The 25,044-nt window shown below is 45.3% G+C and overlaps 1 protein-coding gene across 3 annotated transcripts in view; it reads left to right on the top strand.

Moving 5' to 3' along the window:
* Positions 1-25,044, top strand: part of TMCO4 (transmembrane and coiled-coil domains 4) — a 44,601-nt gene that overhangs the window by 17,574 nt on the left and 1,983 nt on the right. For 2 of the 3 annotated variants that reach the window (XM_064497106.1, XM_026112478.2), the window contains 7 exons: positions 134-277; positions 371-490; positions 2,970-3,134; positions 3,660-3,796; positions 5,934-6,018; positions 9,731-9,848; positions 12,646-12,763. In XM_064497106.1, coding sequence (XP_064353176.1) covers positions 134-277; positions 371-490; positions 2,970-3,134; positions 3,660-3,796; positions 5,934-6,018; positions 9,731-9,848; positions 12,646-12,763 — 887 coding nt within the window. Of the gene's footprint in view, positions 1-133; positions 278-370; positions 491-2,969; positions 3,135-3,659; positions 3,797-5,933; positions 6,019-9,730; positions 9,849-12,645; positions 12,764-21,457; positions 25,038-25,044 lie in introns of those variants that run through there. The other variant, XM_064497105.1, reaches the window with a different exon arrangement.

A 25,044-nucleotide genomic window follows, 5' to 3' on the forward strand; every position in this document is an offset into this window, starting at 1 on the left:
ACTGGCGATGCAAAACAAGATCATCATTTGGTCTCTCCGGTAGCATTAGCAGGACTTCACCCAGCAGGGAGAGAAGACTGCCTGTTTTTTGTGAATGATCACAGATTGGAGATCTCACGTGTTGCATTTTCAGGCTTGACAGGGGGTCTTGCTGCCCCTCTGGTTGCTGCCGGAGCTGCTACTATCATTGGAAGTGCTGGGGCAGCTGCTTTAGGTTCAACTGCTGGCATTGCCATCATGGCATCGCTTTTTGGAGCGGCTGGAGCTGGCCTAACTGGTAAGAGAGCGCCTGCATTCGTGTGAACTTCTGCAGAGCCTCGTCGTCGCTGTGCGATTTCTGAGACTCGTGTTTCTGCGCTGCTCTGTGTAGGATACAAGATGAAGAAACGTGTGGGAGCCATAGAGGAGTTTGAATTTCTCCCCCTTACTGAAGGAAAGCAGCTTCACATCACCATAGCAATTACTGGATGGCTGTGCACCGGCAGATACGGTAAGAACAAGACAAGGGAACAGAGAGCCATGTCTGTGATGGAGAAAATGACAGCAGTGAGAATGAGTGTTTATATAAAAGTAATCTGATCATGTCACAGTGGTTCAGTGTTGAGTGAAAAATATAAATATCATGGTTTCTTACGGCTAGGTCACCACATGAAGCTGCTTCATCAGCGTCATTCGAGGCCTTCTTGAGGAGATACCCACCTCATTAACAAAATTGCAATAGCTGAGTTTGGTTTGCACCACAAGGACAGCCAAAAAAGCCTTTACTAGTATTCGGTAATGGTTGGGGAAGAACATAATGTATCCACTTAAGCTAAGCCTTTATGTAAGAAGCAGCAGTTTAGCACAAATTGGCACTTTCTAGGAGCAGTGCTGAGAACCAGCCATGACTGCTCAAACAGGGCTTCCCCTGCTGCAGTCCCTTCACCTGCACTGAGCAGAAATAGTCACTCCGAGCCATGCCTGCTGGATGTGGTCCACGGAGACCGTTCTGGAAGGAAGCTGTGGTCAGCGGGGGAAGTTAAACCTAGCTCCAGGCAGTGTTTATGCTCTAGCAGTGTGATGTCTTTCCCACATTGACATGGCCTGTTGGCTGAAACAGTTGAACTCTCAGTATAATACTTTGTAACCCAGTCTGCAATTCCAGCCAGAACAGAGGAAAGAGAGATGACAGTAAATTGATAGTAGTGACAATAGTACTACACAAGATTGTTTCTATTAATAAATCCTGTCTGGTTTTGTGAAGATCTGGTTGGGGCGGATGTTTTCCAGGACTAGGACAAAGCGTCTCACCTATCTCTGAGACCTTATGTTTATCCTCCAGCAATTAACAGAAAGCCGTGTCTTTCTCAGTATCTGCCAGCTAATGAAATTTATTGCCAAGAAAGTTGTGGCAAGTAAACCCTGTTAAGCACAGCACTCGGGAGGTGAAAAGTTCATAGCGTTTTAATTTCCAGGATAGCTTGTCATATAAAATATGTCAGCTATCTGCTGATGTGTTCAGCAGCCAGTTTATTCAGGGGCATCATAACTAGCATTTGATATCGTTAATGCAGAAGGATATATCTCTGTCCTGTTGCTTGTTAAGTCGCCGTTAGCTGTCAGAGTAAGGTTGTTTTCACTTTGCAGTTCTGTGCTTTGGTTTTTTTCATCACCCGCTTGCCAGGGGTCCGAATCCTTGGGGTTGGAGGGTTCCCAGACACTGTGTCCCTTCAGGAACCTTTTTACCCCATCTGTGTCTGTTTGCCCTTAAAAGGGAGTTACAAATGACACACATTCTTCTTCCATAACTAGCAATCTGCTGTAACGTTTAAAACAGCAAAACTAAAATTGTTATCCATTTTCCTCCTTAGAGCTGCGGCTGTCCATGTACGTACTTGCATGAGTCCTTAACACGGAGGGACTGAGGACGGGATTTTTAAGGAGTTCGCTACCTTGTGATTTCTGAGCTCCTATTAGCTGCCTGTTTGTGCATTCACAAATCTGATGAGATATCGTGGTGAGACTTGGCATTGGACTCTCCCAGGCCACTTTGGTCAGAGGCTGCCTCAGCCTCCCCTGCAGTGTTCAAGGAGGGAACGGTGTGGGAGCAGTTTGTTTAATTAAAATGAAAATTCTGCTCTGCCCTTCAGAGTTTCATCTGCCGTAATAGCATTGCCAGGCCCCTCCTGGCCACTTAGCATGAGCTTTTCTACGCTACAGACAGGAGAGATGATGGCTTAAAAATTGTTCAGCAAAAAATTAAGCTCGCACAGTGTAAATTATCCGTTCTCTCGCAGACATCCAGGCACTGTTTTCGATTAGCATTTGGAGAGGGAAAAAAAACCTAAGCCAAAGAGGCTAAATGGCAAAGTGAAAATAAATGTACAGGATCTGCAATGCTCTTCTTCCTTGCTTTCAGGCAGAGCCATTAATGCAATCCTTGCCTACCTAGCTGAAGTGCTAGGAAGATGCTCTGTGGTAGATTTTGACAAGATCTTGCATATTTTCCATGTCTCTGGTCCCACTGAAGTCAGCATGTGCAGCCATTCAGCACTTCATCTTTGTCAGGACAGACACTCCTTTGGGATCTATATGAGAAGACTTGGAGCTGCAGGACCTGGCCTGATGGTAGCAGGGATTTCCTTAATACCTGACATAATTAGTATTAATTGACTTCTGTTTTGGCAGTCTTGAAGCAACTGAATGGCTCATGAAGCCTGAGCCTGCAGGTAGTATCTGTATCCACACTGAAGACTCTTTGCCAAGGCAGCTAAAGCTGTGGGAACATTTACAAAGCCAAAATTTAATGTAAAAGGGGAACTACGGAGTAATAATAGTATTTTTAAATATAATTCTTGAATATGACAGTGCATTCAAGTGTCCCGCAGGGTTTTTGCTGCCTCTTTGGTGGACTCTTCTTGCCAGGAGTCAGCTGTTGTTGTGTTTTCCGTGAGGATGAATATGAATTCCACATTTGCAACCTTTTCTAGGGAGCTTCACGGCCCCATGGAGCAGCATGTTGCAGTCAAGCGAGCAGTATTGTCTGGCCTGGGAATCCAAGTACTTGATGGAGCTGGGCAACGCCTTAGATTCCCTGCTGAACGGATTTGTTAACATGATGGCTCAAGAAGCCCTGAAATTCACTGTCTTGTCAGGTAAGCACCTGGATCCTCGCAGATCTGCCGCATGCACTTTTTGTTATTGTTTGTTTAAAGGAGTTTTCCTAAACAAGGAAGATTTCCCAGAAACCATTTCCCTTGGCAGCACGGGCACCTGTCCTGCAGAGCTGACGTAACTATCTCCTCTGCCACACCTGCAATTCAGAGTCGCTTTCCTGGATTGCTCTGTCTCTGTGTCATTAATTTGTGCGTTTAAAATCCCAGCCAGAAACACCTTTGTTCGGTGTGTGTCTGTCTTTATTTCTGTGTATTATTATACGGCGTTTTAGTGCTTTACACAAACCAGACTACCTTGATGTATAGCGTCTGTTTGCCTCCCTGTGAGAACATCAGATTCTTTCTTATCTTTAGTCTAGCAAAACTTTTCTCAGATCAGTTCTTGAGAAAGAAGAACTGAAAATGACAGAAAGTCCTATGTTTAGCTTTTAACTTCAGTGAACCATCTTGCTTTTGACATTTCCTAAGAGCAGCCCCGATTTGCTGTATGCTTTCGCGTTGCAGGTATCGTGACAGCCTTGACTTGGCCAGCTTCACTCCTGACTGTTGCCAGTGTCATTGACAACCCCTGGGGAGTGTGTCTGCATCGATCAGCTGAAGTAGGCAAACATCTGGCGCATATACTGCTCAGCCGACAGCAGGTAATTGGCTAGAAATGACTCCAGGAATAATGTCTGCAAGGAATCATTTGGTCCACGGGGGTGAAGTTTTATCATCGTGCCAGTTAACTAGCACGTGGTATGTGTCCAGGGAGAAGAAAATGAATAATAAACTGAAAAATGAAAATTGCTGCGTGAAGGTCAGCAGTATGTATCTATTTCATTGAGGAAAGATGGGAAATTCCAAGTTAGTCAGATAATTCCTGCAAAGATTTGTTCCATTTGACCCAAAACGTTTCTGTGTGAAGAAGGAGATACCCAGGTCATAAATGAGAATCGGCTTGACCATTTCACAAAACAGACAGGCGAACTCACCTAGTGGAAATGTGAGAACAGAAGGGAAAGGTAGGAGAAAAGGAAAAGAGAACACAGTGTTAAAAATAGTCACGAGAATTAAGAGGCACTAGCAATACAGTATAAGAGAACACTGTAGCATTTAGCTGCACCATGAGCCCTGGTTTTGCCTAAATAATACCAGCACAAATGTAAAATAATTTCATTGAAGATTTTGGCTGCTTTCTGCTTTTATTGATCCTAAACTAATACAGGCATTCATCAGATTCGATTCTGGAGTAATTGTGACAAGGTCTGTGCAGTATTCTTGTGCACAGAGTTAAGGAGGAAAATCCAAGACTGAAGGAGAAAGAAAAGAGCTGGATTTTTCTCTTAACAGCTGTCTTCTCTTGGGAGGAATCAAACTGAGGAAAGGATTTCAGCAGCCTGTAGTCTCCTTCATTTTTGTCTGAGGCACTAGCAAAAAGACTCACATACTGACCCATCGCTGTAATTGCTCTCCCTCTTCTCTTCAGTGAAGCACTGGCATAAAAGCAGCCAGGAGCACAGATTCACATGGATGTTGCCCTTCAGGTGATTCTAGCAAGTACTTTGTAGGTGCGCAGACACAATTATGCCAGGTAATTCTGTGCTCCTGCTGGAAGCCTGTGAAACAAAAGGCAGGAGGGAAAGAGTTGAACTAAAATGAGAGGGAGAAAAGTAGAGGACATACATAAACTGGAGAGGAGAGAAGGAGGGAGAGTACCAGATTTTAACACTTGTCAGGGAAAAAGAAATATGCCTAAAGGGGATGCGAGCTTAAAAGCTTGAACTAGAGACAAACTAAAAACACCCCAAACAGAGAAGTGGAATTGGCTGGTACCGAAAGGAGCCGCCAAGGTTATTAAGCCTCCCTGAAAAAGTGTGCAGAAGTCACCTCTGCCCTGTGAATGTCTGCCGTTACTTGCTGGGCCGTCGCTGGCACGGAGGCCACGGAGCAGGCTGCTTTCTGCCGGCCACGTGTTCGCCTTGCATGCGTGCTGGCCCGGTATCTATTATAGAGCCAGAGCTGAATGTCATAAATAACAATGTGAAACAGCAGAGTAGGAACAAACTGGATTTGTCATAAAAATACAATCCCGGGAAAGGCAATAAACTTTATTTCAAATAAGCCCTTTGTTTTGCTTGGGGGCATTCGTTACCGCCTTTTAAGCGTTAGTTATTGTGCAAATGCATATTCCAGCATGCTGCAGAGTCTAAAGCTGGTTAGCATGATGTCTAGGGAGCCCATCACACACCTGCTCCCTGGTTCGTAAAAAGGACATTTTTCGTTGTTGTTGAGATCAGGCTCTCCTTGATCTCATAAAAAAACCCTTACTGGGGTATTCGAAACAGAACCTTACCTCGCATCATTTCTACAACAGCCCTGCTGCCATTCAGTCTTCAATCTGTAAGTGGTTAGTATTTTTGTATTACAGCTTTTTCTGCCAGTTTTGCTCCTTGAAATAGCTTTTCTTCTGGAGATTTCAAAACAATGACAGTGTTTGTTTCATTTCTGCTTGAAACACCTATTTTCTTGTAACTTCCAATTATTGAACTCTTCTGATTAATTTCGTGACTGTCAAAAAATACAAAATACTCAGATATTCAGGATTCTGCATACTGAACTGTGCGTAACTGTGAGGATTCCTCATCCCTTTGAAATCAGAATTGCTCAGATGTTTAGAAGATCATGCACAAGCTTAAATGCTTCGCATATCAGGGTCTCGGGGACCCTGTGGCCAGGCTCCTTTTCCAGGTCTAGAAGAATACCTGATGGCCTTTCCTGCCTTCCCTTCTTTCTCAGGGCAAGCGACCCGTCACACTGATCGGCTTCAGTCTGGGTGCGAGAGTCATTTACTTCTGCCTGCAGGAGATGGCTCAAGAAAAAGGTAACACTCAGCTTCTAACCTTTTTCTCTTGTATTTTCCTTACTGCCGATAGAAGCTTTTCTTCCAAAGTTACTCTGGAACAGAGCTTGGGTCTTTTAGGAGAGACGCAGAGAGATAGTGTAGGCTTTTTTTGTGTTACTATTGCTCCTCACCGTTGCTCTGGATGGATGGTCTCCAGGGGGACATTCAGCGCTTGGCTTTTTGCTGAGACATTCATGCACACTGCAGCAAAGAAAAGCTGCAAGTGCCTTTTGAATTCAGCTGATGGGGTTACGGCTTAACCTTTTCTGCAAATACGAGTGATTTGTTGAGTCGCCACAGTGCACGAGCGGCACATAAATGTAATGGGCCACTTTAGCTGGGCCACCTCCACTGAAACTCTGTGTTTTGGCCTCCAGGCACAAAGCTCAGAGTAAGTCGCCTTCTAATAAGTGGTTGCTGATGCAGCAAGACCAAATACTGGCCTGATGAGTTTCTGGTTATAACTGTTCGGTTTTATAGGCGTTACTGGCAGATTTGTGCCTGCTAGTGTTTGGTTTCTGAGGCACAGCTTAGGAGAGAAACCTAAAATGGTTTTGAAATGCATCTGGAGCCAAATTCTTCTGTCACTTCCACCCATTCACTGGATTAAGTCCACTGTCTTCACTGGAGATACTCCAGTGTGGCTGACAGTGCTGTTTGGTCACCGGTCTGTAAACAACGCTCCTGACATTTTCTGACATTCGACTGCTGGATCGGTTTGTGAGCTGCCCACGCGCCACTGAACTTGGCAGAAGATGCTTTGCCTTTATTGGAAGCTCTCTGTAGCTATTGTATCTGATGCCGTGAGTCCTCCCTTCCATTTAAGTCATTGAAATGCCACTGTCATCTGCTATTTTCATGGTAATTTTTCCCCAAAGTCAAGTATAAAACCATCTGTCAATTTATTACCCTTTGTGGTTCTGTTTATTAATAGATTCTATTTTTAATTTAGAAAAAGAATAAAATCATTATGATCAGTTGATGTAAATCGCATCTTGGAGTTGAGTCAGGAGTGAGTGTGTGTGCAGCCTGCCTTCCCCCCTACGTAGTCAATTTAACTCATTAACCATTTAGCCTCACAGAATGTGGCTAATAAATAAGGAGCTTTATAAAGGTAAATGTTCGCTTTCAAGTCCGAGAAGGTGGGAGTAGAGTCAAGTGAGGATGGAGACGGCCAGCATTTTTTCTCTTCACAGCTGTATACCAGAGTTTCGCTTCTGGTCCTCAGCGAAGGACAAAAATTCTGCTCGCAGAATAAATTTAATCAAATCCAGAATGATCCTAATGGAGCTACACTGAAGCCAGAACCCAGATCCCAGTCTGGCCCTGGATCTACTCCTTTTGTGTCTTGAGAATGTCAGGGGCTAAGATGTTTTCAGGCTTGTATTTAATAGCCTGCAGTCTCTCACTGGAATAACGTGGGACCATAGCTAAATAACACATGAAAGGAGATCATTAGGGATCTTTAAAGTTGGCTGCTATTCTAAAGAAACCTAAGCATTGTAATTATGTATCATAGCAGCTCCCCACTGTACACTAATTTTTCAGTTCCTTAATTGAATTATGAAAGTGGAGCTGTTTGCGAGATGAAAAGCAGCATGTTTGGTGCAGATTGCCAAGGCGTTCTTCACATGCACATTCCAGCGCAAGCCGCAGAACGAACGAAGCTGAGACCTGGGACATCTGAGAGTGATTTGGGTTTGGACTTGGATGCCTCGCACAGAAGAAATACAAGACCTAGTCATGCAGGCCTTTTGTATCCAGATGGCTGTGGCATTTCTGCGGACAAATAACTAATCACAGATTATCCAGCGAAACACCATGACAGAAGTTTAAAGCTCATTAAAAGAAAATACTGTTCTGCAAAACAATTAAATAACCCTTGGGATACTTCATCACAAATGACTTTTGAAGCCAGAGCTTACGAGGTTTCCAGAAAACGACATTATATAAGAACAGGCAGTAATGGCCCCGTCGGAGACAAGTTACTGCATAGGAAGATCAGTGATCTGATCTGTTCATTAAGATTTCCATGCGCTTAAGTAAATACGTGTAACTAATGGAAACTGTTAATGGCTATGGCTGCTTATATGGGCTTTTTTTATTTTCATCGGTATAAAAGCTTGGCAGACTGGAATAGCTATAGTTGTCTAGAGCGCCAGTAACTACACAGGTCCCTGATCTGTTCCCAGGTTTCCCTCCCCCTCCATCAGCATTCAAAGAAAGTGAATATTTTACAGCTGAGGTTGAACATTTTTGTTCTGAGCAAGAAATAAGCTGTGTGAAGGACCGGAGAGACGAAGGCTTCCAATATCTGGCCCAAATGCTGGGATCCTGATGAATTAGCTGGTTGTTTATTCAGTTGGCTCATGCTGCGGCCGGGGAAATTAGTACCTCGGTTGGAGTGAGCTCCCTGTTTGCAGGGCCCGGGGTTTTTTTCATTGCCCAAGATTGTGGAAGCAGGACGTTATTGCTCACAGATTACACTAACAAAATTGAATTGCTCTTTGCTGTTCTCTTGATTGGTGTGAAATTTGCTTTGCAATTAAGAAATAATACCACGAGAGCTCTTTGGGTTGTTGTCAGGAGCTGGGATTTACACTGTGCAGAGAGATGCAGGCAACGCAGGGCGCTCCAAGTCTTTACTGCTATTAGGGAAAGGAAACCAAAGGATTTGAATTTAAAAAGTCTAGCCAGGCAGCACCTCCTCAGTCCTAATTTGATGTGGCATGCAGTCACTCTCACTTTCACTTCCCTATAAACTTCACCATATTATTATATAAGCTGCAAACACCAGCCTCAGCTTGCGGAGGCATCAGCTCACATCTCGTGAACCCAGGGCTTGCGCGGGTAGACAGTATGGATTTGGCAGGAGTTAAAGTGGGGAAGCATCTTAATATTTAATTTTTAATTGAGGACTGTGGCAGAGGTGTCCGATATTTCTCATTCAATCATTGTTTGTACTGAAATGTCTCAGCTGCTGCTTTCTGATAGGGGTGAGAGATGAAGGTTTATTATATTAAAAGTCAACATACTTTTTCAGCAAATTGTGCCCTGGGCATTTGGTTAAAATACACCTCAGGAAAATCAAACCAGATTGATAGATCATCACTTCATGCTGGCAAATGCCTTCGTTGTTGTTAGCTCCCAATCAATATTAAGAATTTGGAGGTTTTCTGTTGCGTGTACGGGTCATGTTTTTCATCAGCTCAGCTTGAAGGATTGGTGGAGAGAAGAGTTTATCGTGCTTAATTAATGATAACATTTGCTCACTGTATTGAATGTCAGTCCCTCTCACCTGTTTCAAGATGTAATAGTTCAGCTTTGTACAACGCCAGATGAATAGGTCTGTGCAAAGAACTTCCCACGTTGCTACTTACACTGCATCTCTCCGGACAAGGGGCCAGGCCACTTCTCCTTCCTGCTGTCTGCCTAGCTCCTTCTGCTGTCTCAGGGTCTCTGTTTTTCCTGTTTGTTTACTGAGAATAACTTGAACTGTGGACGCTCAGTGTTTATGGAAAATGATGCCAAAGATCTTCCTTTTCATTATTTTTATCCTTAAAATTTAAACCGCAGAAATGATGATTTTTCTGTAGCGCACATCTGAATATACCCCTCCTCCGTGTATGTGTAAAGATGTATTTTGTGCTCCATCTTCCAAATCTGAGCCATTCTGCTTTCATCTTAACAGACTCACAAGGGATCATTGAAGATGTGGTCTTACTGGGAGCTCCAGTGGAAGGAGAAGCCAAGTACTGGAAAGCCATCACAAAAGTGGTGTCGGGCAGGATCATAAACGGCTTTTGCAGGTCTGTACATGCTCAGTTCCCTGCTTCATTATACTAGGGTCACTTTGAAACGATTTTGTACATTTATTCCTTTTAAACCTTTCCTAAGGGAATGTTTGTTCAGCTGGTGAATATGTTGGTTCAGTAGCAGCAGAGACAGAAGTGCCGGAGTCTCTTCCCTCTGGAGGTCTCTCCCTCAGATTAATTGGAGATGACAGTCTTCAGGAGACAGTTCAAGGCTGTTTTGTCTCCAGCTCGATTGTTTGCAATGCATATTAAAGGGAAGCCTGAGGTTCTCAGTATGTAAGTCCTGGTTCCTATTCACACTGAGGCAGCTTTACATCACCCCGGCAATTTAAAGCTTGGTCAGTGTGTCTGTGCGCGTAATTTCACATATTTTAAGGCCCCTTTAAATTTCAGCGTTACCTAAAGGACTATAAATGCAGCCTTTAAGTTCCCTGACAGTTAAAAATAAAGAACACGAATTGAAACCTGTGAAAGTTTTGAGATACAGTTCATTAGGGTGTGCTGACGGAGAACAAGATGTGAGAACTGGAGTGGAAATGAAGGAAATTGAGCAAATGGGAGAGTTTTTATATCTAGACTCAGTTTTTGGTCAAGGTAGTTTGCATGAACAAGGTATTTTACTTACAAAGGAGGCGCAACTAGAGTAGCTATAGCAGACTTGCTAGGGATGTGGAATAACAGAAACCAAAAGTGAGCCTTTTAAAACTGTGTAGACAGCTGCTATGCAGAGTTGTGAGAGCTGGTGAGTGAGAAGAGGGAGATTTAGAGGCCAGAAGCAGTCGAAACAATCTTATAAAAAAGAATTCAAGGGACAGTATCAAATCTAATGACTGTGGACTGGAAGATAAGTGCAACAAGGACATTGCTTACCAGCATGACTAGAAGAGAGAAATTAAAAAGAAGGAATGAAGTAGGGAAGACCAAGAACATGGGAAAATAAACTGAGAAATAGCCAGACAAGAAGATTAGGAAAGAGCATGTAACTGTGAATAAGGACAGTTTATAAAGCCATGAGCCTTCAGGTCAAGGACACTTGAAAGTGCTGTTGGTACTCTCCATATACACATCCGTATGTATGCCTACATGAGAAAGTCTTATATCACCATGCATCTTATGCAGTATATTATTTTACAAAGAATAACTAAATAAAAGAATTAAAAGCGCTCAAGATTAAAAGAACCAGTCATTAAGCCCATCTGTTGGCTAAGCTGAAAAATGTCGCTTTTGTCTATTTTGGCTCACAGGAGGTTTTATGGATGCTGGATGTGCACATAAATGACTGTATTTCTTTATGTGACATAAGGAAAAAGCAATTGCTGCCTCCTGTAGATTAGTTAGTGGGGACCTGGGAGTGCTTCTCTTTTCCTCCCAGAAGTCATAAGCGATCGCAGTTGTTGCCTATAACTGAAATTGCCACGGCAAACATTGCTCCTCCATGTGCTATACAAAAGTCCATTTCTCTGCAAAAAGCTCGGTATATTCATTTCCTATAAGATAAAAGAAACGATCTTGTTACAGTTTCGGGGCCTGAATGTGCTGCTGGAATAAAATGTGTATTTGCACCTGTGTGTGTACAGTAATTTGATCAGTCTCTTTGCTTTGGCAAAGCCCTGTCTTGAAAGCTGAAGGAACAGCGATGTAGGAATTGTAGCTTGGGGCTCACAAATAGGAAGAAGCAGGTGAGGAGACTGTCAGGAAATGCTCTGCTGTGCTGGTTCTCCGCAGTCCTCCAAGATGCTCAGTTTGAGGGTTGTTCATGTAGCATGAGGGGCAGCTGGAGGAGGTCACTGAGAAATAGGGAGAGTTTATGTGAGGATATTAGGTATGAGAGACGGATGATACAAACATTATACAAACATTCCCCCACCCGAGTCTGATTTCACTGCTGTCAGGTTCATACAAATTTTGGCCTCGTTCTGTCAGTTCGGGAGTAACTATATTTAGGTCAGATGAATTACAGTGAATCATACTCCTGCACGATCAGATTTGGGCCCAGTTTGTTGAGCTTCAGCCCAGTGTAGCTTGTCCCCCTCTGCTTTGAAGTCTGAAAGAACCCGGAGAGTGAAAGCCAGCTGTCAGGGCTGTCTCCTTCGATTTCACAGCCGGGTTACAAATCCCTCGTAGAAAACCTTAACCATATGAGCTAGCCGTCATACCGCTATGTCCAACCTAAATGTGCTCTGTAGAGTGCCCAGGTTTCGTACTGTCACTCTGCACAGACGAACAGGTTACGTATTTCCAAAGGATGCATCACCGTCATCCTGCCGTTGTCTGCCCTGAAGCTGTCACAGTGACTTAAGGCAATACATTTTGTGGTGGGAACAGACTCTGGTCGATCTTGTCATTGAAAGCTTACATTTAAAGAGCACCTATAAATCAGAAGCACTCTGAGGGGCGTTATAGTTGACGTCTTTGTCAGCAACTTTGGTACTATCTGCCTCAGCACCTGGATAGCTGCCTACAGGCTGGAGAACTTCTACCTATTAGTACATTAAAAAGATTAAATATGTGAATATAGTGTAGTCTCCAGGCAAATATAGAAGCAAATGGGTCAGACTCTTAAACCCACTGAACGTAATGATAATACACCCATGAATCAGGATTATACTCAAATTAACACTACTGTGTCCAGCAATGCTGTGATTCCTACCTCAAACAAAGCCACAGCAAGGCTTGGTCCAGACATCGCTGTGTTTCCAGGCCATTTTATTCTCTTCATGGCCTGAGTAGTCATGTATCGCATCAGTCTAGCAACAGGATTTATTCGCGCTCTTGTTTTGCTCTGCTCCAGGGGGGACTGGCTGCTGGGGTTTGTGTACAGAACCTCTTCGGTCCAGCTCAACGTTGCAGGCCTCCAGCCAGTCGACTTGGATGACAGGAGGATGGTAAATGTGGACCTCTCATCTGTAGTAAGTGATACTTTTTATAGTTTTTCCACCTGTCCTTCACTTGCAGCACTGCAACCTCGTGCTCGTTGGTTAGGGGAATGTGAGGTACTGAAGAGAGCAGCGGTATCTACGTTGTCCCTCTTCCCTTTCTTAGTGATAATTCTCATCTCAGACTTCAGTATAGATTGTGTTGGCTCAGCCCCAAGGCTCAGCCAGCACTTGCTGGAGCTAGAATCTGAACAGTATCGACTAAAGTAATTAGAATTTCCCTCTCTTGTTGGATTTATTGGTTCTGAAATATCTCTGACTGGGGACACAAAATGCCATTTTTCTCCAAAAAAGACCTGGCTGTCTTGCAAGCCCTGGATGGGCAGGTAGGTAGTCTGGACTCTCAGGATCTTCCAGACTTGCCGCTCGCTGTAGCAGATCAGTGACTGGGAAACCCACAGCTCAAACACGTGACGGCAGAGCAGGGGCAACCTGCTGTTTTATCTGGATGGAGCCCTTGGCAGCGCCGAGCAGGTTCGCAGCCCCTGTACCTTGGCCCGGGGCTGGGTTGCCGCTGGGCTGCGGGAGCTGGTTTGCGGCTCCCGAGCTCCATGGTATCGACGGGTGGTTTGTCCGGGCTGCTGGGCTTCTGGAGTGCAGGTTTCCAGGAGACAGGAAGAGTTTCTGATTCCTATCTTGTATCCCTGGTAGATTAGTTTCCTCAAAGCTGTCTGGTGTCATTAGTGATAAGCTGCTTTATTATATCTTTAGCGATATTCAGCTCAATCACCTTAAGCAAACGAATGATTTCACCGCCTTGTCCTTACTCATGAGCTCCTCCACAGAAAATTGCACAGAACCCACCTTCTGTATGCCTATCCATTGTAATCTTGAGTGCAATCTTGTTTTTCCATATCTTAATGATTTAATTCATCTTTCTCCCTTTGCAAACTGGACGGGAAGATGCTCAGCACAAAGTTCAGGCCGCTTGCATGGTGACTCTTCCTGCCCTGACTTCTCCTGAATGTCTGCGCAAGCTGGTAGGGATTAATCTGTTAATTTTGCTCTGGAGCCAAAGGCACTTTAAATGCTTTCAGATTTTCTGAAGCACCAGCCTGGTGAGCCTATAAATACCCAACCAGCTCATTTCATTCATAATAACTGAGCTATGCACATCCCTTGCCAGAAGACGCAGGACTTAATGCTGTACAGATAAAATAAAGACTTCACAGGCCAAAATGTAGGCATCCTCGAGGGAAGTGGTAGAACGGAGGCTTTTGAACGTGGTCTAGCACTATAGCTGTTCTGGTATCTTTGTGTCTTACTAGGTTGCCTTGATTAGCATTTCCACATGCTCCTGCGTTCGTTTTCTCACTGTCGTGGAGTTGTCATTAGGCGCTTGCAAACGTTGCATCTGTTGAGGGCATTAAAAGAAAAATGGCCAAACAAGTCACCCAGTGACAGCACTGGGGTGACATTTCCTGTTAGCTCGGTCCCTGTTACTCTCCTCTCTTTGGCTTCTCTTCAGAGATCCTCTTTCTGTTGACCTTCTGCTTCCTGATCTGCAAAACCCCCTGGAGTCCCGTAGACCTCATCCTGCCCGGCTTGCAGCAGCCTCTCCATTTTTTCCCCCAAAGGAACAGTATTTACATTTGAGCTGAATGAATAATGGTTGCAGAGCTGCTATCTACTCATCTTCTGTTGTTGTGCATCTGTGGCCGTGCCGCGTGATGCCAGCAGACAACCCCAGCGCTGTTCTCATTTTAGAAAGAGCTGACACTTCCACTTGCTTAATCTTACTGCAAAGCACTGGGGAAAAAAAAAAAAAAAGAGCAACCCCCGAGGGGAAAGAAACTATATTAAGTAGGTGTCATTCTCTTGATCCATTTTCCAGAGCATCGAGCTTTATGAAAAGAAACAGAGTGCATCCTGTGGAACATTTTGAAAGGAAAAGAGAGAAAAAAGAGAGCAAGAAGGGGGAAGGAAAGATTCAGGGGCACGATTTAAAAAAACCAGCAAGAAAGCTAAGATGGATTTTGCTGCAAATATAGTGCAATAGCATAAGAGAAATTTATATGGAGATGTTTTCTATGAAAAATTTGCAGTAGAATACAAGAAGGGCTGTTTATAAGGAAGAGATTTCACCAGAGGAAAGAAAATCATTAGAACATAATATCATGTGCACTAATTCGGACCCACGTCCATCAAGCCCAAAATCCTCTGCCACGGGACATCTTCCTGCTCTGGCTCTAAGCACCAGGAGTAGCAAGATAGATTTTGGGGTGGAAGTGGGGAGGGAGCATCATGGAAATGATGCAATGCATATACTTATATTTACATGTAAACTAGGTGTCTGCCTTGCAGCAGGCTTGTAATTGTGCATGTTTGAGAGGAATGGAGCAATATGTCTCAAGTAAAGGGATATTTAAATGTCTCCCTAGAGGTTGACTTCCTGGAAGAGGAAGGGTTTGGACTGGTTTGGACTTTTCCTAAATTCCATGAGAAAATGTGGAATCTTCTTTAGTTTATATGGAATGTTCTGGACTGGGAACGCTGAGTCTTATTCTGAAAAAAGTCCTTGAAGTGACGGGGGGACTCAGTTGCTTATTGATAGCGTTGCTTAAAAAGCATTGCATGTTTCTTAAAACCACTGTGAGTGCCTATTGCAATAGGAGTAATTTACTGGGGCCAGTTGCTTCGCCATTTCCCCGTATTTGTCTCCCAGATTAAGCTTTGGTTCTTGGCACATTAAAAATAGAGGGGCTTGAGAAGTGGGCATATTTACAGCCTACATGGGAAAGGGATGCTAATGAGGAAATACGTTAACCCGGCGCTTTGAGTGAGTGTGCTTGGCTGTACGTGGCGGAACTTGGCTTGTTGAAAGGATTGCGGAGATCTCTGATGCATCTTGAGCTCTCCAGGAAAATACGGTTGACTCTCAGCCTCCGTGGAAATTAAACATCAGAAAAAGCCAGCAGTGCTTGTAAATGAAGCTCTCACTGCTTTTGAAGAGCGATAATGATAATCCCTGATTACCTGCTTCCGAGCATGCTGAGCAGGCACTGAGATGGGCTTATCAGTCATTCCCTCATTTATATTTCCGTCACCAACCCTCGCAGACCACCTCGGGGCTCTGCAGAGGACCTGGGTGCGCCTGCAAAGAGTAGGTGCACAGCCTGGAGCTCTGGCAGCGACGTCTGCGGGGACGGAGCAGTTCAGGTCCCGCCGAAACACAGTCGGCGACAGGAAAGGACGAGCAGCGATAGAAGGGTAAAGCACCGGCGATGCAAAGCTGCTCAGCCTGAACATCTTCTACAGGCGGTATCAGTATTTTAGGCATCTCACAGTCTATCCCTGATGAAAACTGGACTGCACCCAGAGGGCTTGTCTCTCCTTGCTGTGGTATCATGAGTGGAGGGCTAAGGGACCTTAGCATAAATGGGAATTCACCTCAGAGGCATTTATTGCATGTCTCTCTTGATTAGTATGTTTTTTTATCTGCCTGTCAGTAAGAAAACTCAGAAGAAATGTCCTCCCACTCAGCAAATGCAGTTATAAAAGCCTTCCTAATGGTTACAATGGGACTGATTTATTCAGTGGATTTATTTGACAGCACCTGTTACAGAAACCAAGGAAGTAATTGAGTTGTGGTGTATTAGATTGATTGCTGTTTGTTCAAATGGGACGTTGTAGATTACATTCTGCATTAACATTTGAATATTGCAAAAATGTTTTTAAGCTCAGAGGCAGAATGTAGGCAGAGCGTTTGCACGGGGGCTTCGAAGTAAGGAACGGGGGCTTAGGTTTCTTTGGGCAATTTTACTGCAGCAGAAACTGGGAATGAACTTGCAAGCTTAGGTATAAAATGAAAGCACAGTTGGAAGTCTAGTAAAGAGCATGAAAGTATCCTGGTTGTTTTTGCAGAAGTCAGCACCGTTCTGCTGTTGAGAAGAGGGAAAGGGCTCTGCATACGTTGTCTTATGCACCAGCCCAGTGATGGGCTTGCAGAATACCCAGGGCACCTGAGTCTATCTTCTACTTTAGGTGCATATACAAATAATCCTTAATTCTGGTTTGCAATTAGTCCAATGTGAAATAGTCTCCAGACTGTGATTAAGTTTTGCGTTGACTTTAAAAGTCAGTTTTCGGGGCTGAACTCTCCTCGTCTCATTCTTCGTTGCCATATTGTCTGGATGGCACCTGCCTACCCGATGCCGCTACTCAGAAATTCCTGTTGAGGCAACGCACAGAAACCCCAGCTGAGAGTAAATCCCTCCCTCTTCAAGCACATAGAGAGCCAGAGCCCTGTTCTGTACAGCTCACGGACTAAAGATATGAGATACTTTTATCTCCAGAGCAGACACTGCAATGATATGCAGTGATGAAATGCGCTGATGTATTTCACAGCTGAGTTCTCCCGCAACGTCTTTGCACGATGGAAGGCAAAACAGAAGAGCTCGTTTTTGGAATAATCTGTGTCACACGCCGGCACAGTTTTGCCTTTTTCCCTGTGAGCTGCTTGGAAAGCTCTTCCCTGTTCTTTTCTTTGCTGCTGTAACTAAGCAGTGGGGAAGCGCTCTTTATGACAATGATTGAAAAACAAGAATTACTGATCTTTCTTTCCAAATGCTCTCTAAGAAAAAGGGGTCTAGTACTCCCATTAGGAGGGAAGGCAAACAGATTCAAAGGCAGTCTGGCCAGGGGCGTCGTGGTGGGCTCTGAGAAGAGAAGGGGGAATGTGAGCATGTGCTGCAAGGACTTGTGTGAAGGAAAGCCATCTCGTGTAGGAAGCACCTCCGGTGTGCCCAGCTCACGCTATTTTGTGTAGAAGAGTTCTCTTCTGGTCTGCCTATTCCCTTTTCTTGGAAGCTTCCTCCAGGCCTCTGACAAAAGGCAAATACTTGGGTAATGAGATGGGAGGAGGAAAGGAGCAGACTAGAAACCAATACACAAACAGGAGACGCGAAGGCCGCTGTTCAGTCTCGCAAGGAACTGGCTCCTGTTTCCTTTTCCACCTGTTCAGTGTCCCCAAAAAGCAAGTGCTTCTTTTCCTCTCATCCCTTTGCCAGCTGGCAATAGGGGAAGCGCTGCAGTCATTCGTTGCTGGAGCAATCCCTTGGTGGCCACCAAGGTTGATGATGTTTGTCTTCTCTGGGGGACATGCAGGTCTTTGCGGGAACAAGCCTCGTTGTTTGCTAGGCTATAAGAGGTGTATTCTTTTATTATTTGGGGGCATTGCGAGAGAAGAGCTATCAGATCTAGCTGAAAAAACTCACGGGAATGGTTTCTTCCTCTTCGTTCCTGCAGCCCTGCCCTGGAGCTGTCGGTGGTTAGTTCTCTGTGATCCTACCCGCAGCTGATCGCATGCGGGAGCTCAACCACACAATAAATACATATTAAATACACTTTGCCCTTTGGGATCCAGGCAGAAGGTGCTGGCTGTGTCAATAAATGGTAGAACAGAGGAAGAAACTGCCAAAACTTTCTCCAAAAAAGTGCAGATGGAGCCATTAATAACTTACACATTTGTTTTCACTTTGTGGCAGACAAAAAGCTTGAAGGCTGGTGTCCCTCCCTGTTTCAACACAGAGGTATTGCTTGATCTTCATGTACTCTTTAGTAGGCAGGGGATAGTTAGCTGCTTCTAAAAGGCAGAGAGAACCATTTTATAGCGCTCCATGAACCTTGATTTTATGAGTCTGGTGCCAAAATTCACACGCGCGCTGCCACTCAGAAGCAGCGTGGTGCCATAACAATGTGGCCTTACTGCAGATTTATAGGAGTAATTTTCTCATTTCCTCCATCGTGCCTGGAGCACGTGTGTATCGTTTAGCAGTAGGTTTCCATAATATCTGCTCTAGGGAATACAGTGCTCGGACACCCCAGTTCCCATGGGCAAAGCTGAATTTCTGGGATTTGGGGCATCACCTTAGAAAAGCTTTGCTTACCAAATGCCACCTTGTAGAAAGACTCACAAGTTACTTACGTTTATATCTAATACAATCTGACATACATAATTTGCTACTCCACGTGAGTATCCAGAAAAGTTTTGCTACCGTTGCCTCTTTCTCCACTGCAGCATAACAGTTTGCATCATCTGTCACCTTGTATAGATCCTCCCTTATGCTTTACACATTACAGTACCTTGCATTTGAAAACAGGACTGCTCTAATAAAGCCAGAAGGTGCAGGCTCCACTCCTGACAGGTCTGCAGGGAACAAGTCTGTAGCTGTTGACTTTGCAAACAGCTATCCCAATCACACATCCCTTACTCAAGCCAAACTGCCAGCGAAAGCACAGTTTCAGTTGATGTGTTTGAGATTTTGCAATTACACCATCATGTATTATTGATATTCACAGCGTAGCTAAAATACCTTGCAACTTAGCACTGCCTGCTGCCCCTGAATTTGGACCTGCTCAAGCTGGGATCTCATCGGAGTTTCGAACCTAAGTGAGCTCAAACCAGGTCAGAGCAGAGGCCGTGATAAATGCACGTGCAGTCGTTGGCAAGGAGGCAAGCAAGAAATAAGAAGTGAATGAAATAGTTGAGTAGGAAGACTGGTAACAAAAATAAGAGGCTGTTTCGGTAATAGCTTAGGTGTCTGTTTTCATTCTGGGTCTCCAGTGCAAGTGATGCAAACTGCTGCATTGCATCTCACGGGCTGATGGCAGAACATACAGGAATTTTACCAGTGACATTAAGATCAGGATCTTAAACTTGCTGCAAATCAAGGTGTGATGTGTTTGTTTGTAGGAGATTTTATTGCTAAGGAAAGATGTTGCATTATTCCATAGCTGCTGAAATCTCCTATATGCCCCAAACTTTTTACCCAGATATAATATATTATCCCCATCAACCCGTAAAGGTGAATAAAGTATGAATAAATTGGGAACAGGTCATTGTCCCCAGAGATGGCAGAAATTGCCTTAGCTAACCAAAGGTGTTGCTCACCAAGGTGACTTACTGGCTGTGGCTGCAAACTCTTCTGAGTAGGTTCTTCTGCCCGTCAGGTTCAGCATCAGTCGTATGTGTGACCTCATTTAATCTGAACACTCAGGTGACATGGGTTTTGTCCGTTTTTTTTGGAGGAAGATCCCTGAGGGCTTAGGGTAGGGATAGCCGTGTGTGTCCTTCCTGCTGGTGTTTGAATCAACGTCTTGCAACCAGCTTTCCAAGTTTTAGTCCAGTCCGTGGTGAAGGAGGCAAAGGGCAGGAGCTGCAAGTAGAGAAGCCGCTACATGAACGTTGCTGCAACCCAGCAGTGAGGAGAAGACAACTTCCAGTCGACTAGTTGGAAGTATCCAGTTCCCTGCTCATTTCTGGTAGCTTTGACTGTGATTTGTCACGCTTTGGTTTCCTGGGCTGGGACGAGGTAGGAGATGAGATGGACTTCTCTCCATCTCACCCCCCCAGGGCTCTAGCCTTCCTGAACTTACGTCCCCCATTTACTTCCTCTGTCTCTCGCTATATTCTGTCTTTTCTCCCCTCCATCGTACAATCCTCTTGGAATTCACGTAGGGAAATTGAGAGTAAAGCTGGCCGAGTTTTTCAGCAGTGCACTTTGCCAGCAAAAAAAGCACTGTTTATTCAGATTTGTCAACATGTTCCCACAGAGTGTTTCAAAGTCTGATGGAAAAAGTCTTGGAAAAAATTATTGCATCAGCGTGAATTTGGCCGGAGCGCTGTCTGATCCCCCAATTATCATCCCTGAAGTGAGAGTGACTTGATCGATGAGCTTTGGTTGAAATACCATTGCACGTCAAAATTAGCATCTTGCTCAGAAAATATTGCTGTAATTAAAGGAGCACTTTTACCATTCCAGGCAGTTTTTAAACAAGGAGCAAAATGAGGATTGAGGGACTTACTCTATTCGCAAGAATCATAATTGTGCGAAGGAATGATTTAGAAGCAAAGCTTATTAGCTTCAGCTGAATCATGCTCCCATCTAGTCCATCATTTTTTCAGAGCAGGAATAGAAACATCAAAGAGGAACAATGCAAATCACATTGACAGTATTTTCAAAATACTTTTAGCTCTATAAAGTTTTTCTCAAATATATTTTTCTTAGCTTCACCTCTGCTGGAAGCCTCAACTGCTAACGCTGAGGATATGCCTGTAGTGCCAGGGATGCTTGTGGCAGACGCCAAACCTACATTTTTTAATAGTTCGTTTAAATTCCAGCTTCTGAATTACTGAGCACGTTTGCCTTCTTTTCTTCTGGAAAACAGTGTTCCCTAAGAATGAAGACAGAAGGATTTTATTCCTATTTTAACTGAATTCAACCACAGCCCCTTAAGGTTTGTTTAATGCCCTGCTGGCACTTGCTGGGGGATTTTCCTCCTCCACCAGCTTTTCCAGGTACCTCCAAGCCCAGCCACGTTCCTCTGGCTGACCAGGGTTAGGGCTTTCCCGTAAGCTTTCAGCAACAAGAGATGGGGAGTTTTCGGCGGGACTGAACGTCCTCTCTTGTGCAAGAAGTGCTCGGCACGCTGGAGAATCCAGGTTTACGCTGACATGGGGGAATAACTCGGACCAGAGGAGCCTGCCAGCTTGGCAGAGATGACGGCATTTGGACTGATAACCCGGCATAGCTTGGGTGTCCTACAATCAATCAGTCCTTGCCGCCATCTGGAAGAGGAGGGCTGCGTGGATCTCGGGACGGTATCACCAGTTAAGGGTTTTGGGGAAGAAATACAGGCTTTTGCGTTTCTTCCCTTCCTTGTCAGCGCCGCTGCAAAACCGGCCTCGTGACTTGCAGTTATTTCAACGTGCAGGACCATCACGTGCGTCTCTTCCTCAACAACAGATTCACTGTCACTTTTTGAAGTGGAAAGTAAACCAAGTCGCTGCAGTGGCAGCACCAGGAGTTGCTGAGCTGGCTGTATGGAGATATTCCACCCCGAGGAGTTTGCATTTCATTACGTGTGTACACAAAGCCTCTGACACACCAGCAGGAAGCGGGGACTGCTGCAAAGCGAGGTGTGATTATTATCCGAGCTTCAGAAGCTGCAGCTCGCTCTGTGAACTCTTTTCACCCCACGCAGAATAACTTGCATTGAAGTAGATACCGTTTGTCAAAAGGGGATCCTGTAAATGTGATGCCCTCCAAGCCACATCCTGATCCTGCTGGAACAAGGCAGCTCTGGAGAGAAGTTTTAACTTGCGGGTATTTTTTCCCGCATGATGAAGTTGCTCTTTGGACGTGACAGGTTCAAAGCGAATCCGAGGGGTGAAATGCTCAGCCACATGAATGACCGGGCATGGTGGAGAGCACTCGCTCTCTGGGATCCTCACCGAGCCCAGAGGACGTTTCATGGAGCCCGGCAGAAGGAGGGAAGCGGAGCCCAGCTGCTCTGGCCTTCATGCACGTAGCCGAGAGGCCAAAGGACTTTCGGCTGAGCTCTTTTGGATGATGCAGCTCTGCAAAGCAAACAGCTTTAGGAGTCCTCTGTGTCCTGCTCTTCGCATGGGCCGCTGGTACTGGCGGAGGAGCTGTTTCGAAGTAAGACAGGATCTTCAAGCAGTCAGATCTGAAGTGAGCAAAGACTTTTCTGCCCATTTCGTGGAGAGAGCTGCACGGCAGCTGCCATGGAGGCCATTCCCGTCCCTTTCCAGACCCCGATCTCCGCTTCCTGGCCCTCTCCGCCTGGAAATGCTCTCATTAATCCAGATAGCAGCTTCTGGGTTATAGAGCCCATCCTTTGCCTTGGTACGGAGACCACCAGCGGGTCGGTCTCAGGCCCAGGGACGATGACATTATTTGTGTTCAAAGCACCTGTAAATTCAGAACGGTGTTTTTATGAGACCATAACCAGAGGCACTGACTGTACTGAACACGAATTCAGTGAGGATTTAATGGACACAGCTGAGCATGCTCAAGGACACTTTTGACACTTTTGAGTGGATCTGAACTTGAAAACCTTTCCGAAAGATCTGAAATGATGGCTCCGTTGAGCTGATTGATAGATCCACCTGAACAACGCAATAAACTGCAGCCCTTTGGAGATCTCTCTGTGCCATGCTCTGGTCCTGCAGCAGAATTATTGATAGAGGCAGTTGGCCTGTGTCTTCCCATAAGTCAAAAGAACCATAAAACTGGATATAATAGATGAGAAGTCGCCTAAGCACACAGTTATCATTTCCTTATAGCAAACATAAATGTATTTGTTTTGTAGCCGTGGTTACAAAAATAACTTTTTCATTCTGTTTGTTCAGAGGTTCCTCCTGCACTTTGTTCTCACAAATAAACAAGCGTTTCTCTTGAAAGTTTTTATTGTCCCTTACAAGGTTTTGAAAGGTCCCATCCCTTCTCCAGCATGGCCCACCCAGCAGAGGAATGCAGCTCTTCCAATTGCATGGGAAGACGGGCGTCTGAGAGTGGGAATTGCTGAGTTTTCCTACCAGGATGGTGTCACATCTTGAGAGTGGCAATGCAAGCGCCCTAGCTGCTCTTTTGCCGATGGCTCACGGATTAATGTCACAGCACAGCAGACCTCTGCAGAGGAGTCCTACCTGCTGTTCAGCGCCTCAGTGCTTGCATTTGTCTTCAAAATCCTGTCCTGGAAACAGGAGTGAGTTGCTTTTAAAGAGTTTTAAAGAGTTTTTAGCTGTATTAATCAGTCTACAGTAAGGGACAGACTTTCGGGAGGTCTCAGCTCCTCTTGTAGTTGCACGAGGAGGAGCCCAGCTGTCCAGAAGTGCTTATACGCGGCATCTCCCGGGGATGGCGATGCTCGAGGAAGAGGAATTCCCCACTGTTTTGGCGGAAGCTGCTGGATACTGAAGACTTAAGAAAATCTAGTCCTTAGGGCGACAGAGGAAATATGTTCTCTGTGACTAATGAGTAGGTAACGCAATAAGCCACTTCTTAGAAATCCCCAGGCGCTGGCCAAGGCAGGTAGATGGTACTGTCACCAAGGAATGGCTTCAAAATACTGCAAACCAAGAGACTTAAGTCCGTTTCTGTCTTGTTTCTACCCACCTTGTCCAGCTCTCTGCTCGTTTCCCTTTTCGTCCCCGCTCCTAAGCCCCCCTCCAGAGTAGCGAAGGGCGCTTCCTTCTCCAGAGAACAACGTGCACATCTTAACAGCCAGTCCATTAGTGCTTCGATGGTTCTTTTAATTAACTAATCTCTTCAAAATATCAAGAGTCTGTTGAGCCATCTGGACCGATGAAAGTCACATATTGCGTTACTAACGGGCTGATTAAACCCTTCGTTTTGCTCCAAGTTCTACGTGTACCCAAATGTTGCCGCTCAGAAGCTGCTGGGAGATCTGAATTTTGCCCTCGCCCGACACGACGTTTGCTAACGGCGTGGCGCAGAGGGCTGCTGCTAATCCTGGTTGCTGATGTAGCAAGAAAGACCCTTGCAGACATCAGGATCAGTCCGCCAAGGTCTGTAAGGGAGGCTGGCAGGGAGGTGATAGCGCAAGTTTGGAGCAAATAGGACCGAGCAGCTTCAGGACTGCAATCGCAGTGAATTTGCTGCGCATGCAAAGGCAGAATAGATATGTCTTATTTTTTTTCTGGCTGGATTAGGGAGGAATTAAACTGTTCCGATTTGCCAAAAACGCTAGAATGGCTCAAGGTATAAATCATACCCCTCCGCGGCAACCTGCAGGGCCAGCCGATCGGCGAGCCGTGGCAATAGCCTCAAGCCAGCAGCGCTTTCAGCTCTGCAGAAAAACCTTTAACATACAATAATATCGCTGCGGAGGGGGTTTTCTCTCCCTCCTGCGCCCTGCGAGGAAGGGTGCATTCCAACATCCCTATCAGAAGGTTTTATCTTATCGTGGGAACCACCCCACCGTTGCACGGCTGTGTTTTTGCAACAACATATTGCTGACTTTAATTTGGTTTATGAACCCATAACTCCTGGATTCCCAGTTTTATACTGTGTTCTCAAGGAAAGGTCAGTGCATGTTTAAACAGAGGCTCCGAGCACCTCCTGGCCAAGAACCTTAACACACTTGGTGGCTGTTGTGAGATTTAACGACTGCCTCCTAATTTATATAAGGTGATCTTTGCTTTTGCAAGGAGCCAAGGCGCAGGGCGGAGGTGTGATTTACCCTGGGAGCTGGGAGTCGGAACGAGACTCCTCGTCTCCCGCCTGGGAGTCTCTCACCACCGCAGACCACCTCCGCTCCTACCTTGCGGCGTGCAGAGTCTGGTTTTGCAACTGAGCCACAGCCACGTGTTTAAACACCCGAACGGCCCCGGGGAGAGGCAGTGCCGGAGCGGACGGTGGTGCCCGGGTTGCGGGGCTTGGTCGGGGCGGGTTCCCCGCAGCTTCCCCGCTAACGGTGCTCCGGTG

This window comes from Dromaius novaehollandiae, chromosome 24 (genome assembly GCF_036370855.1).
Source record: "Dromaius novaehollandiae isolate bDroNov1 chromosome 24, bDroNov1.hap1, whole genome shotgun sequence".
Taxonomy (NCBI): Eukaryota; Metazoa; Chordata; class Aves; order Casuariiformes; family Dromaiidae; genus Dromaius; species Dromaius novaehollandiae.